Source organism: Acartia tonsa, chromosome 2 (genome assembly GCF_053477335.1).
Source record: "Acartia tonsa isolate MP-2025a chromosome 2, ASM5347733v1, whole genome shotgun sequence".
Taxonomy (NCBI): domain Eukaryota; kingdom Metazoa; phylum Arthropoda; class Copepoda; order Calanoida; family Acartiidae; genus Acartia; species Acartia tonsa.
In genome coordinates, this window is record NC_137261.1 from 14725388 (window position 1) to 14742593 (window position 17206).

A 17206-nucleotide genomic window follows, 5' to 3' on the forward strand; every position below is an offset into this window, starting at 1 on the left:
ACAATAGAACCTTAGTTTCTATTTAGGGATCTAAATGGATAAGACAATGGCCGATAAATTGATGTACATCCCTAATGATGATACACAAAATTACCCCTTCTGAAGAATAAAATTAGTGATTAAAAATTTTGAACAAACAACTTAATAAACCAATTAATAAAAATTCACTAAAGTCCCCAAAGTTGCTAAGCTAAGAAAACGATATTGAAAACTTTAGGACTAGTGTAATAAACAGCCCATATTCCTCTCTCTTTCTGGTTTTTATTGAAATGGCTCACTCTTGACAAAAAAATTAATATTAGACAACAAATAATCTAATATTTTGACTCCTTCTTAAAACATGTTGAAATCATTTTAAGATGTATCAAAATTGTGGATCATGGAAAGAAAACGAAGTAGCGGGTTTAGACCCTGCAGGGAGCTCTAACTCTGCAGGGCCTATTTCCTAACTCTGCGGTGCAATCAATAACTTTTACCAAATCAAACCTATCAAAAGCTACTATTTAAATACGACGAAACCCGCTACTTCGTTTTCTTTCCATGATTCAGAAGTGTTAATGTTTTACGTTGACCCATTGAATAATCATCAAATTAACATAAACCCTCGTAAGACCATTGAAGTGAAGGTTTACTATTCAGATTCATAGTTTTTTCTCCTCCTTCAACAAATTTACCTATCATATCTCCGCCTATTTCTTAACCATTTCAAAATTCCTCTGACAATAAATTTGCCCCACCCCATGGTAAATACAAACAAAGTCAAAATTTTCCAAAACTCTTCCCAATAAAATTTAATCTTTCTTCAGTTTTCATTTTATCATCCTGTTGATAAGTTTCAACATAATTTGTGACAATTTTTTTATAAACTTTTGTCAAATATCTTTGATTATATTTGTTGTTATCTAATAGGTCTCATACCTATATTTTAAGGCAAAATGAATTGTAAATGATTGGTAAAATCGAAATATATCTTCATGTGTTTTTGTATAGCGTATTTTTCTATTAAAAATAGGTTGGAAAACATTCTAAATTTAGATAATTTATAGTTACATAATGCTCAACCTACCTAGGTCAATTCTAACCACTGATATTCCATGCTTCCATGCTTTTCAATTCATTTCCTTTTGCCTGAGTTTAAATGAAAGCCAAACTAAAGTAGAGTTTCTATAAATTTACAGTTTTTTCAACAGCAAATATTTTTTATAAATAACACAGATGTTATATCTATCCGTCCAGATTCTTAACAACCTTCCTGCAACTTAAATTAAGTTAGTTTATAATATACTATCGGATACGCCCCTAGAGGCCTCTAATGGAACTTGGTGTATGTGAGAGTGAAGTTGACCCTCCCCCCATTTTTATTTTGAGAGGGATGTGGTACACTCCCTAAAAATAGTTATAAGTCTTCTAAGGACTCAAGAACAACCAAATTTGAAGGAAGAACCAGAGCGGTTCAGCGGTTAGCGAGATCCTTTGCTACAGACAATAAAAGCTTACTACTTTATATAATAGGATCACAAAAAAGATTGCTTTGATAACTTTTACTAAATGTTAAAAGTCAAGATAAAACTCTTAAATTACATGTTGACAGAATGCTATAAAGAGGGGCATGAGTTGGGTTGTAGTCAAATGCTCTTATTAAGTCAAACTGTTCTTAATTTTGGACCATGACATGTGGTTATAATTAATGACATTTTGACTTAATAAGAGCATTTGACTACATCCAACTTTATGAAATTATGCAAAAAATTACCTTCTTTTTCTAGTGTAGTTTTAGGTGCACACCCTAGAGAGTTCTGAATTGAGAAGAATTGGATGGTTGGAATTTAATGCATCCCTCTCATTATATACACCATCAATAAGAATATTTATATTATTACAGGAATAGAGGGATACATCCAGGGATCTAAAGGGATAAGACAATAGCCGAATAAATTATGTACATTTCCAATGATGATTACCCCTTCTGTAGATTAAAAGTAGTGGTAGTCCCCAAAGTTAGTAAACCAATGAATAAGAAAAAGTTTTTATAAAACTTTTTGTTGACTAGTGTAAAAAAAACAGCCCATTGTCCCCTTTCTCTTTTTGTATTGCTCAAAATTAAAACATTTATGTAAATAAATTAAATTCTCAAGCAAAAGAAGTAAAAACATTCACCATTAAAGTCAACATGAAAGAAAATATAACTTTAGCCCTGATTTTAATTAATCAAATCTTATGTAAGGTTTCATCAGATTTATGTAAACTTTGAATTCACTTCTATTGGAGAAAAAAAACATTTTTGTTTAAAATAATAAAAAAGGAAGAGAAAAGAGATTTTTTAAATTTCTTGTTTAGGGCAATAAAGTCTTAATTTAAAAAAAAATTTTTTATCAAATTTATAGACCTGTTATTTAGTTTAAAGAGATCTTACCAAGCAATCTATACTACATACTAAGCCATAAGTACGATATGTTTTTCTTTTTATGCGCTGACAATGTCTTGTCTAAAATTCAAAATGGCTGCCATACTTGAAAAAATGGCGCATTTTCAAGTCTATTATCTTGTTTAGAAGATTTATTTGCCAGACGTTTTTGCTGATAAAAATTCAGGTTGAGTCCTCTCCATAAGTTTATGATTGGTGAAAGGAAAGTATAATAAAATAAAATATATTATGCAGGGGTGTAGATATAGGCATGTTGAATGCGTCATTAAAACATCCAGTTTTTTGCTGAATATGGAAGCTTAATAATGACTTTTTTCATACCTTTAATTACATTTACGTTATGTCCAACATTAGATAGTATAATACTTATGGATTTTATTCTACATATCTTTGTTTTTTATAAATTTCTGTTCATTTAAATACAAGCAGCTACATCCCTTAAGGCTCTAGGGGGAGGGAGTGACGACCCTTAATTTGTCATTTATTTGTAGTTTAAGAAAACAGCTTATTCTATTAGGGGGGAAGTTTTTCTATGGACGAATTCTATTAGGAAGATTGAGGTATCTTTCCCCATAATACTTGAATACTTTTTCTGTACTTTTGAGAAGCTTCACTGCAAGATCTTATCTACAGACACACAGAGATCCAGTTACTTTAATATAAGGATACATATAATAATTTCTTAATTTCTGATAATATTTTTTCTTATTTGGAGAGGTTTATGAGGTAATAAGGTTATGTGGCATAATTTTTATTTGGTCAATATTACACAAATACTACAGGGATAAAGTGATAGAGTAATATTATACAATACTACAGGGATACAGGGATAGAGTAGTATTACACAACAACTACAGGGGTAGGATAATCCTAGTAAGCTTTTTGAGTCTGTAGAAAAAGATCTCGCTAACCGTTATATAGATATGGTTCTCCTATACAGTGCAGGTTAGCTTCTCATAGGTCCTGGGAAGGTTTATAACTATTTTGAGGGAGGGTACCACTACCCACCCAAAATGAATTTCCATTAGAAAAAATTTGCTTTCCCCCCCAAAAAAATTAGATAAAAATTAGGCTGTCGAATATAACCTCCCACCCCCTCAAGTGTTTAGTATTAATAAAAAAAACTAAAATTCTCATAATAATCTCTTTTATCTCATGTTTTGCTTAGATTTTCTTCTATAATGAACTGTCGATAAATAAAAAAGACCAGGGAATTAGGGATAGTGTTTTATTAATCTGTAATTAATTTGCATATCTGAAAAAGGAACCTTTTCCCTGAAAATAGAAAAAAATTAGAATTTTCTTTTGCTAAAAAATTACACTACTTAACGCAATATTTAGAAACTAAAGCATTTAAAATAAGTTTAAAGCAAAGTAAATAAAACTTAAAATTGTAATGTTCAAACTTTTGTCCCTAGTGTTACTCAGAATTGAAAACTATACAACTATCATAGAATAATTCTTTATAGAATAATTGCAAACTAAAATTGTTTCCATTTCTCAGCATTGAAAACAGATTAGCATGTAACAGGATGTCTATATGTTTGTACCGAAGATTTTGCTAACCGCTAAATCGAAATGGCTCTCTCATAGGTCCTGGGTAGGTCTATAACTATTTTGAGGAAGGGCAACACCACCCTCCCAAATGAAATTGACACCCCCTCCCCATTTTTTGTTTAAAAACTAAGAACCCAGTAATAGTGTCGTACTGATTATGGCGTAAAAAAAATTAGCCAATGAGAGGCCATTATTGACCAACGGTAAAATTTATAGTGGCCTCTCATTGGCTAATTATTTTTTTTACATCATAATCAGTCCGACACTTTTACTGGGTTCAAAAACTAAAAATGAAAATAGGGGGGGGGGGGAGTGATCCGATCCCTCCCCTATTTTTTTAAATTATCTTTTTAATTTAAAATAAAAAATTGGGTTATCCCCCAATAATTTATGATATTAACCCATGTAATGAATTGAAATATCCACACAAATGAATTAAAAGTGCCATTTTACACTGAAACGTTACTAATTAGCTACCTATCCCTTTCACTATGATAATCTTTGAATCAAGCCCAAGTAACCCAGAAAGAGAGGGGACAATGGCTGTTTATTACACTAGTCCCCAATTTTTTTTAATAATCTTTTCTTATTCGTTGGATTAACAACTTTATAGACTGAATTTTAATTGGTTGGTTTATTAAGTTGAGTGTTCAAACGTTTCAATCACTGATTTTATCTACAGAAGTGGTAATTTTGTGCGTCATGATTGGGGTTGTACATCAACTTTTCTGCTATTGTCTTATCCCTTTAGATCCCTAAATGAAATAAAACCTCAACATAGTTGAAATAATAGGTAGTGCTCTCTGTCTCAAAACTTTACTTTTTAGTCTGGTCCCAGAATGGATGTAGAATATACGTGGATATTATGACAGGGGAAAAATTTTCGTCAATTTCGGTTGCTATTTTCCCTGTAATTAATTGGTCAATTTGTTAATCCATTAAGAGGAGAGGGGATTGGGTAAAGGGAATGGATGGGGGAAATCGTTATTTTAGCCCACTACTAAGTATACTTATTAGAGTACATATATAATAATCTGGTGTAAGATCCAGATAATAATAAATCCATTGGTCTGGTCCCAGGTTCCTGGTATTTGTCCAGTTATTTTGGTATTATAAACTCTACATTTGCTATTATATTCTAATTGACAGTACATAACATATTTATTTCATTTCAAATAAAAAGGATTATTTTTTTCATCTAGAGTTGTGTGTTAACATTTAGTCAAGTGCGCTTATTAAGTCAAACTGTTCCTAATTTTGACCAAATGTATATCAAATATAAATTAAGAACAATTTGACTTAATAAGCGCATTTGACTAAACAGTTACACAAAACTTTAAAGAAAATCTTGAAGATGATTAAAGTCCCTCAACAGATTATGACGTCATACGATAATATAACCAATGAGAGGCCAGCATAAATTTTACTATTGGTCAATTACAGTGTATACTGGCCTCTCATTGGCTATTTTATCGTATGACGTCATAATCTGTTGAGGGACTTTAATCATCTTCAAAAATTGTGAGAAAAAAAATATCTTCTTCTGGTAATTATTGATTCTGAAAATGCTGGCTTTATAAATTGTTAATATAAACAAAAATAATTTAATTGGAATATTATACAAGCTTTTTGAACATACTAACTTTAGTTCATTCGTCTGTAGCCAAGAAAAGGGTGGTAGTTTACTTTTAAGTTTAATTTTTCCAACCAACACAGTTCTAAAAACAATTTTTAAGCAACTTGCCCTGATTCATACTCAGCCTTTTAATATGAAACAAGGATGGCAACAATATCAAATGTGAAGCATTAAAATGTCTAGGACAAACAAAAATTAGCACTTTTTGAGTGTCAGAAATAAATAAGATATGTACTGTTTAAGGAGATACTTACATTTTTAGACTTGATTTTAAAGACGCTTCGCTTATAACATTTATAGTAAAATTTACTTTGTTGTCTTAGGAATTAGTATTCCAAAAATCAGATCAATCGGATAATTATATCACATAAAAATTTGTTGTTAAAAAAAGTTAAAATCACAATGTTTTGTTAACCATTATACAATTGCTACGCTTTTTAAATCATACCTGTCTTCTACAGGAATCACCATGCAAAGTTTGAAACCGATAAGACAATTATAAAATGCATAAATTAACTAAAAAAGGATGTACGGACGGACCGACCAACCCTAAATATTAGAAAAGCTTTGCTTTTAAAAATCTCAATAAACGAAAGAAAAAGACTGCTAACCCAAAGATAAAGGGGACTATGAGCTGTTATTACACTAGGCCTCAAAGTTTCATAATAAAGTTTTCGTATTCGTTGGCTAAACAACTTTGGGGACTTTTACTTGATTTTGATTGGTTGGTTTATTAAGTTAACCACAAATTGCAATTAACAGAGGGGATATTTTTGTGCATTAACATTGGGGAGTACTTCATTTTTTTCCCATTGTCTTATTCCTTTAGGTCCCTGAACAAAAAGACTGCTAACCCAATATTTGATGAGCCTGTTAAATAAGTCAAATGTAACCAAAGTGCATGTGGATGGAAACCAGGGATTAGGGATAAAGCCCTTTGTCATATTGTATTCATTATTTGCCATAAAGAGGCTCATTTATTGGCGTATTTTTCTTTAAGTTGTGTGTAAGCGCATTTGACTAAACAGTTACACAATTTACAAAAAATCCGCAAAAAAAATTACCCCCCTTTGTTCAAAATATGTGTTAAATTCTTAAAAACAACACAAGGGCTTTATCGGAAATATTTAAAAGGCAACAACACAATTGGATAGAGGGTCATTTTTTCGCATATTTTCTGTAAAGTTGTATGTTAGCATTTTGTCAAATGGGCTTATTAATTTAAACTGTTGTTATATTTGACCATTTTATATATATACATTTGACTTGATAAGCGCATTTGACTAAACACAACTTTAAAGAAGGTATAAAATTTTATTTTTGTGGTTCAAATACCATGTTATTTTTTAGTCTATTTTTTTATGCACATAGATTTTGATATTTCTTATTATTGAATATTTGTTTTAAAGCCCAAATACAGGGTGAGTCAGAAAAAAACTGAGTTTTACGATTTTCTGATACAACCAGTAGGAATATGGAAAAAACAATTATAGGTTCTTGTTCTCTATAAAATTATACATTAAACTTAGAAAAGGTGTTTTTGAATATCTCTGAAAACAACGGCGCTTTTTAGAGCATAAAGATTTCAAAAAGTGTGTGTGGTGACTTTTTCGGCCATTATTTTGTACTTTTTAGGTAGATTTATTTATAATACAAAATGTCTACCATTCTAAAAAGATAAACATATTTTTTTTGATTATTAAAATTTTTATTCAACAGATTGTAAATATTTAACATCTTGAAAATACAATTTATTTAAATTAAATTATTACATTATAAATCAAACCTTTTGTTGTAATCTATTGTTAAGATTTAATACCCCATGACCGGAAAACCAGCTCATGACCAGAAATATTTCATCTTGTTACCTAAATTCCTCCCCCCTCCCCCTGAATTTCCTCTATATTTGGTGCAAGACTGGATTTAATCTCCAAAATCTCCGCCCTCTTTTGACAACTTATACTTGTGTGTTATAATCCATCATAATATCTTTATTTAAATAGGGTAGGGTTTCTAAAAGGCATTTTTATTTTAAAAATTCAAACCTTGATAACTTTTTTATCTTAAGAGATTTTTTTGTCAAATAAAAAGGTTTTTTTTCTTGTTACTATAAGCTACATTATTACAGAAGATTCTTTTAAACCAGATGCATCACAATCAAGAAATATGAAAAAATGACAAATTGCAGTATTCTAAAAGTGCTTTTGTGAGGAGCCAAAAAGCATTTTACCTTTAAAACTCATTAAAGTACTTTTCTTAGACCTTTTTCTAAATAAATATTGAAGTTTTAAAAATTTTTTTTATACAAAATGGATGAGTTATTTTAATTTTTCTTTATCAACATTTTTCACACAAGGCATTTTTTGACACCATACACCTATTATAGAGGCCGCATTTTTAGAGATAATGAAAAATACCTTTTACAAGTTTGATGTGCTTTTGTACAGAGAACAAGGACATATAATTATTTTTTCTGTATTCCTTCTGGTTGTTTCTGAAAATCGAAAAACTCAGTTTTTTCTGACTCACCCTGTATATGTTTAAGTTATTTCATATTTTTTTCAATAACCTATCCCTGTATCGTGGGGCTGTAGTTCAAATATGCAGGGATCTAAAGGGATGAGATAATGGCCGATTCTTTTAAGTACATCCCCAATGAAGATACACAAAATTGCCCCTTCTGTAGGTTACAATTGGTTGATGAACGTTTAGACAATCAACTCTATGAACCAACCAATTAAAATTCACAAAAGTTCCCAAAGATGGTGAGCCAACCAAAAAGAAAATGTTATTATAAAACTTTGGGTACTAGTGTAATAAACAGCCCAATGTCCCCTCCCTCTCTGCTGTAGTCCAAATATAGGTTAAACCTTTTTCCTATTCTTTTATGCATCCTTAATTGCATACAGTTCAAATATATTTTCATTCCAGTTTTTAAAAGCGTAGCAACTCTATAATCTCTACCATAAAGTACGTATATTTAAATATGTTCTAACCTTTTTGACCACGTTTTTTATATGTGATATAATTATCCTATTCAAGTCCTATAACCAAGTCCTGCAAATGTATCCTGTATTTTCGTGTTTTTGCATCAAATTTAATATAAATGTTCTGCCTATTTAGTTCTGACACTCTACATGAGTTATTGTATGTTTGTCCTTCCTTTTGATTGGGAAGCTTTGCTTTTATGGATGGTGTCATCCTTGTTAATACCAGAGATACTCTACAACTTGCTTGGTTAGTTAATATGTCGTTTTGGCTATGGCGAAAACATAGCTTTAAAATGCTTCTTTTGTAAATGTAAAATTTGTGAATAAAAAAGCTTAGGAATTTTTTTTTCACACTACAACCTCCCACAATCATTCTCTCAAATAATATAGAAAATAGTTTTGAAAAGTTTAAAACATACTTTCAATTTTAGTGAAATTTTAGGATTTGAAATTGATATATTTTTTTGTAAAGTAAATGTCATTGAAAGCCATATTGACTGCTTTAATTTGTTGTTTAAAGAATATTTGGATCACAGAAAGAAAACTAAGTAGCGGGTTTCGTCGTATTTTCACAGTAGCTCTTCTTCTATTTCTAACCCCTGCGGGACCAATTTCCTAACTCTGCGTGACAATTATTAACATTTTCTTAACCTAACCTAACTTAAAATAACCTATCAAAAGCTTTTGTGGAAATACGACGAAATGCGCTACTTCGTTTTCATTCAAATAAACGAATATTTTCTGATTTGTGGTTATACAACATAGATAGATACATATTTGAATATACTTTCTCAACCTTATAATATTGTAGGTCAATGAATATTAAATATTAACGAGGTGGCCAAGACAATATTCACATTTCAATGTGCAGTTTTAAACTTCAAATATATGTACAATTACATGCTGTACAAATTGAGAGTATTTTTTTCTTTGTTTTTAAACATCCAGCTGATTCCAACAACAAAATTGATTATTTTAAAATCACGAGACATATACGTAATTTTCATCAGTCGTTGGGGGGCAACAAATAGTAGACGACTTTTCTGCCCTACAAATATTATTTTAGATTTATTTCGCTTGTTGGTTATACCTTATTCCTGCTAAATATCATTTTGCTATATCTTTTTCATTATTAAAAAAATATCTGCAATGAAAACCCCCCTAAATACTTATTTTAAATAAGTCAAGTTAATTCCACCCCCTCCCCCCCCCCCTCCCAAATCATAATGGTTGACATATCCTGTATTTGTATATAGTTGAGGGATGTATGTATGTTGATTAATACTTTAATATACAGAATTAGTGATTTATTGGATCGTATTTTAGAAAACTTTCCGCGGATATTAAAATTTAAAATATTAGGATTAAGATTAGTTTTGTGAGCCCCGAGGGGCCGATGGATATAAAAATTAAAATAAATATATTTAAGGAGAAGAAACAACACCTATGTTTATGAATGGACACACACAGACAAATATGCATCGTATGATAGACAGCTTTACGCGGATAGTAAAATTAAATAATATAAATGTCTTTTAGGAGGCGAAACAACACCTATGTTTATGAATGGACACACTCAGACAAATATGCTGGTCAAAGTGTTCAGGTAAGACATTTATAATTCACTTTGTCCGTACACCCGTCAGTCATTCCTTCAAGATAGACAGCTAAAATTTTCAGTGATTAAATAGTTTCACATTCTACATATTTACATTAATTTTAGTTAACTTATTAGTTAGCTGATTGGTTGGGGTGCTAGATCAAATCATAGATTTTCCCGTTTTCTTTACTATCAATTAATATGGTTAATACGGTTTTAAAAGCTTTTCAAATTTCTGACAACAAACATTATCTAATATACCCCTAAAAATACTCATGTACGGCTTGTCGGTCTGACTGTAATGCTTCCAAAGATGACTGAAATTTCATGTTTATCTTCTATAACAATGCTCTATAAGTTTGTTATTCTTTCTTGCAAAAAAAGATCTCAAATATGGCAGAATTAATTTAAATCTAATACTACTATCTAAGGAAAAGTGTGTAATATAAAACCTAAATGATGATCCAATTTTTTTTTTGTTGTTTTTTGTGCACAATTTTGATTTGTGTCCTTGATTTGATATTATATAATTCTAGTGCAATGTTTTTTCTGCATAATTTTTAACACAATAAATTTGTTATTGATGTATCTATTGGTGTTGCATTATTCCATTGTGTTTGTGTGTGGCTGTGTGTGTATGAGTGTGACTGTGTGTGGGTGTGTAAGTGCACATGATGTATATTTTGATTTATAACAATGTGTAGATGGTACTATATTGCATTTTGTCTCATACCTTTAAATAATAGAGTTATACTGTGTAGAGTTACACTATATTGTATTTTGTCTCATACCTTTAAATAATAGAGCTATGCTGTGTAGAGTAATACTATATTGTATTTTAAATAATAGAGCTATACTGTGTAGAGTTACACTATATTGTATTTTGTCTCATACCTTTAAATAATAGAGCTATATTGTGTAGAGTTACACTATATTGTATTTTGTCTCATACCTTTAAATAATAGAGCTATGCTGTGTAGAGTTACACTATATTGTATTTTGTCTCATACCTTTAAATAATAGATCTATACTGTGTAGAGTTACAATATATTGTATTTTGTCTCATACCTTTAAATAATAAAGCTATACTGTGTAGGATTACCCTATTTTGCATTTTGTCTCATACCTTTAAATGATAGAGCTATACTGTGTAGAGTTACACTATATTGTATTTTGTCTCATACCTTTAAATGATAGAGCTATACTGTGTAGAGTTACACTATATTGTCTCATACCTTTAAATAATAGAGCTATACTGTGTAGGATTACCCTATTTTGCATTTTGTCTCATACCTTTAAATAATAGAGCTGTACTGTGTAGAGTTACACTATATTGTATTTTGTCTCATACCTTTAAATAAGAGAGTTATACTGTGTAGAGTTACACTATATTGTATTTTGTCTTATACCTTTAGATAATAGAGTTATAATCTGTTTTGTCTCATAACTTTAAATAATAAAGCTATACTATTTTGTATTTTGTCTTTAAAATTTTACCTAATAGATCTTGTGTTGATTTCTCTTGGGAGGGTGGAGATACCCTCCCTTAAAGTAGTTATAAACCTTCCATGGACAAATAAGAAGATTCACTGTAAAGGAGATCCATGGTTCTGCAGTTAGCAAATTTCTTTGTTACAGACAAAAAAAGCTTACAAACCAATATAATTAAATCATGACACTCATTATCTACAAAAAAAAATATAAATTAAATAACAAATTCTTTGATGTAAATAAAAAACGATTTTTTTCTGAAACAATTATAAAAGCCCAAACATTTAAGTAGTTTTGTTCATTAATTTTACTTCATGGAACTATCCCATTATTTTGAAATTCCTATACTGACCTTCACTTTAATCTAATGACTCTTTAATATATTCTATAACTCACTCAGGTCCAAAACTTCCCCTTTATATATCCCCTGCCTGACCACTGCTATGAACATATTTTCCCTGAACATATTTCCCCCTGGCTTGGCCATCACAAATATTTATGTATGTAAAGGGGCATTGAGAGAATGCAGTTTTGATTTATATTGGTTTTCAATACATTGAATGCACAATAGTGTACTACTGTTCTCTATCTATATGAACCCTTCTGCATGAACAGTCATGGATCTACAGGGATAAGACATTTGCCAATGAATTAATATACGTCCCCAATGAAGAAACACAAAATTACCCCTTCTGTATATTCAAATTTGTTGTTGAAACGTTTAGACTATCAACTTTTTGAACTGTCCAAATAAAATTCAATTATAGCCCCCCAAGTTGTTGATCCAAAGACTTTGGGGACTAGTGTAATAAACAGTCCAATCTCCCCCCACTCCCTGATGAACAGCAGAGAGGTATAATCCACTCCAACACATATTCAGCATTGACCATATATCTTTTCACCATCCGGATGAATAAATCTTAAAAACCAATAAATTTCGGAATAGATTTGGGAGATGTATGTATTTGTGGATCGTTTCATACTATTTTAGAATTTGAGAGATGTTTTAAATAATAAAAACTATATTAGACTTCATTAGAAGAGTCATATCGTTTCCAATTAAGATTTAATATCAGCTGCGTCCATAGACTGTAGTGCTATGCTAAGCTTCTCTGAAAAGCACAACTAAACACAACTAATATTTTAGATATCCTTTGCTTCAAACAAACTAAAAATTAACCATTTTATACTATACTACCCTAGAGGCCTCAAGGAAAGCTTTAGGGAGTCGATGTACATAACTTTAAATTTTAGTGGTGTAATTTTTCTATTGGGGATTCTCCTGGGAGGGTTTAGATACTCTCTGTCAAAATAGTTATAAACATTCCCTGGACCTATAGGAAACTTCACTGTAAAAGAAAACAATATCGGTTTAGTTGTAAGCGAGATCCCTCGCTACATACAAAAAAAGCTTACTACTTTATATAATACTAGCGGCTACGCCCCCTAGAGGCCTCTAGGGGCACTTGAGGAGGAGAGAGTCGAATTTAATAACCCAATTTCTTATTTTAGATTTTAAAACAAAAAGTAAAAAAAAATTTTTGGGGGGGACGAAAAAAAAATTTTAATTTTAGTTAAAAAAAATTTTAAAATTTTTTTTTAAGGGGGGGGGAATTTCCCCCCCCCCCCCACTCTTTTTTAATTTTAGTTAAAAAAAATTTTAAATTTTTTTTTTTTGAGGGGGGGATTTTTCATTTTTTTGGGGGGGGGGGGGGTTGGGGGTGTCCCACCCCAAAGAAAATAGTTATAAACCTTCCCGGGACCTATGAGAAGCTACCCTGTTAAGGAGAACCTAATCGGTTCAGCGGTTAGCGAGATCCTTCGGTACAGACACACAGATACACAGACACAGACATCCTGTTACTTTAGTATAAAGATTATTATATATATAAACACAGTTTATTTCTTTAACATTTTTATTGATGGAATACAATTGTTTCACTATTAAAATAGATCATCAGTTCCAATTAAGATGTATAAAATAAGAGTTAAAAAAATATAAATATGTCCTTGCATTTTGAATCCTTTTAATAGACTAAATAATAAGAAAGAAGTGTTAGAAAATTGTACCCCCTGCAGGGTTTTTTACAACTTACATCCCACATGGGCTTGGGGGGATTAGCAACTTTATATACTTTATATAATAGGATATAAATCTTTAACATTTAATGACAATGAATTTAGGATAGAGATATTATCTGGATTGTTTCATGGATATTGTCATCAAGAATTTTTAGTGTAATAAACAACAGAACTCATATTTATAATAAATGATTAACAATTTCACCAGGGATCTAAAGGGATAAGACAATGACCGATAATTTGATGTGCAATACATCCTTAATGATGATACACAAAAATACTCCTTCTGTAGATTAAAATTAGTGGTTGAAACGTTTAAACACTCAACTTAATGATCCAACCAATCAAAATTCACAAAGTTGATAAGCCGAAGAAAAGAATAGTTATTTCTCGCATCGTATTATAAACGGCTTTCCGCGGATATAAAAATGTACAATTATAAGATTAAAACCAGTTATTTAGCCCCGAGGTGCCGAGTGCCGTGCTAAAAAAACTGGTTTTAATCTTATGATTGTACATTTTTATATTCGTAGAAAGCTGGATATAATACGATGCTAGACATAGTTTTTTCGTATGGATAAGAACCGGTTCCTATCCACCGTATTCGAATCAATACGAGAATAGTTATTTCTCTTATCGTATTATAAACGGCTTTCCGCGGATATAGAATGTACAATTATAAGATTAAAACTAGTTTTTTTAGCCCCGTGGTGCCGAAGGCACCGGCTAAAAAAACTAGTTTTAATCTTATGATTGTACATTTCTATATTTGTAGAAAACTGGATATAATACGATGCTAGACATAGTTTTTTCGTATTCATGAGAACCGGTTCCTATCCACCGGATTCAAATGAATACGAGAAACACTATTATAAAACTTTGGAGACTAGTGTAATAAACAGCCCAATGTCCCCTCCCTCTCTGATTTAACTCACATATATTTCAAAGACTAATTCAAACTCAAAGGTTAATTATACTATGTACATTAAGTATTAGAAGGTTTAATAATTCATAGAAATAAAATTATAGGAAGCTCTATACAGTGCCTATAAATGAATTACGTCATACAATACAAATGACCAATGAAAGGTCAATACACAGACTGAATTAATATTGGCAGGACAGTATACATTTTAATTGACTAATGGTATGCCAGTTTGACGCCATTTTTATAGGCACTATAAATAGTTTCAAAAATATGACAGTAAATATTATGTCACTGACCTTTTTAAAAGATTTTTTCAAAACTTATAAATATCTACCAATCAAACAATATATGTACACAAAGTCAAAATTGTTTGTTAAAGGTAAAACAAAGGTAAAGGTTTAAACTACATGAACTAATTGTGTACTGAAAATAGTCAAGCATAAAAAAGTTAATAAAAAATTCAATGCAAATTGTTTTTTCAACACTCTAATGTGATTTAAGCATTTATGTGTACTTTAAATAATCATTGTGTTTGATGTGTTGTACCTTACAGTACAGTAAACCCAGGGATCTAAATGGATAAGCCAATGTCCGATAAATCGATATTCATCCCCAATGATGATACATAAAATTACCCCTTCTGTATATTGCAATTAATGGGTGAAATGTTTGGACACTTAATTTAATGATGCAACCAATCAGAATTCACAAAAAGTCCCCAAAGTTGTTGTATCAACTAAAGTTTGGGCACTAGTGTAATAAACAGACTATTGACCCCTCCTACTCTGCATGCTGTTAACCTCATACCTAATCAAATTTTAATGTCCATATTTTGTAATTAATTAATTTGATTTACCTATTTGGTTAAAATAGCATTTTATATGGGTCAATCATAATAGTTATTTATCGCATCGTATTATAGACAGCTTCCCACGTTTTTTGAAATAAAAAAATATAGGATTTAAACCAGTATTAGAAGCCCCGAGGGTTCGAAGGCCCGTGCTAACAAAACTTTTTTTATTTTATTTTTTTATTTCAAAATTCTTTGAAAATTAGCTGTAATACGATGCTATACATGATTTTTTATTATTTGATTAAAAGAATGGCTTTTCGATATGTTGTAAAGTTTATTGATGTGTTTTAAATGTTTTTGTAATGAGAATATTAAGATCAAACAAAAACTTGTAATCCCAATGATTAAAAGATTTTTCCAGTATGACTTCGAAACCGATTAATATCCGCTGGATTAGAACTTGTTCTCATCCATACTAAAAAATAATAAATAACATCGTATCACAGACAATTTTCCAAAAGTATTAAAATAAAAATTATTAAATTGATACCAGTTTTGATAGCCTGGTACTTCGGCCCATAGAGGCTAAAAAACTATCTTTATTTACATGATTTTTCCTTTGAATATCCGCGGAAAGCTGTCTATAATACAATAATTATTTTAGAATCTTGGAAGCCTCCACGGAGACGAGGTTCCATACTTGTTTGGAATTCCTATCTGCAATGTCTGGCAACATCCAGTAAGTAGTTTTTTAATCTGTGCAGTTCATGGTAAAATATTCCTGGTAACGAATATCTCCAAAAATCGTTAAACTTTAAAGGCTTTGAACTTTTAACCACAAAAAGAATGGCTACAAATTATCTGGTCAATAGTCATCACTCAATAATACATTGTGTACATAAATTTTAGAGATTATCTTTACCAACAATATTTTTTCCTTACTTTGATCAAAAAGAGCATAACAAAATCATTAAAAGCGATGCCCAAAAATTTGACAAATGAGTATACTGATAGAAAATATGCAATATTATTTAGATAATTGACAAAACATTTATAAATATTTATATTGTAATTACATTATTCGTAATCATTTACATTTTGTAATAAATGAAAAAAAGCTTTTTATTAATGAATGTAATAATTTTATTGTAATTTAGACAAGAAAGTACACACGGAGTGAAGCTGCTCTCTCAGCCATTATGATCACCTACTTTGCTAATTTCATCAAAACTGGGTAAGAGTTTCTAGCTACCTACCTACCTACTTATCTATCTATCTATCTATCTATCTATCTATCTATCTATCTATCTATCTATATATCTATCTATCTATCTATCTATCTATCTATCTATCTATCTATCTATCTATCTATCTATCTATCTATCTATCTATCTATCTATCTATCTATCTATCTATCTATCTATCTATCTATCTATCTATCTATCTATCTATCTATCTATCTATCTATCTATCTATCTATCTATCTATCTATCTATCTATCTATCTATATATCTATCTATCTATCTATCTATCTATCTATCTATCTATCTATCTATCTATCTATCTATCTATCTATCTATCTATCTATCTATCTATCTATCTATCTATCTATCTATCTATCTATCTATCTATCTATCTATCTATCTATCTATCTATCTATCTATCTATCTATCTATCTATCTATCTATCTATCTATCTATCTAT

At 30.4% G+C, this 17206-nt stretch overlaps 1 protein-coding gene across 1 annotated transcript in view; it reads left to right on the plus strand.

Moving 5' to 3' along the window:
* LOC145305374 (neuroligin-4, X-linked-like) overlaps positions 1-17206 on the plus strand; it is a 153207-nt gene that overhangs the window by 98698 nt on the left and 37303 nt on the right. Inside the window, exons 17-19 of the mRNA XM_080146995.1 lie at positions 10148-10214; positions 16167-16241; positions 16660-16736. Of these exons, the coding sequence (XP_080003121.1) occupies positions 10148-10214; positions 16167-16241; positions 16660-16736 (219 nt within the window). The remainder of the gene's footprint in view (positions 1-10147; positions 10215-16166; positions 16242-16659; positions 16737-17206) is intronic.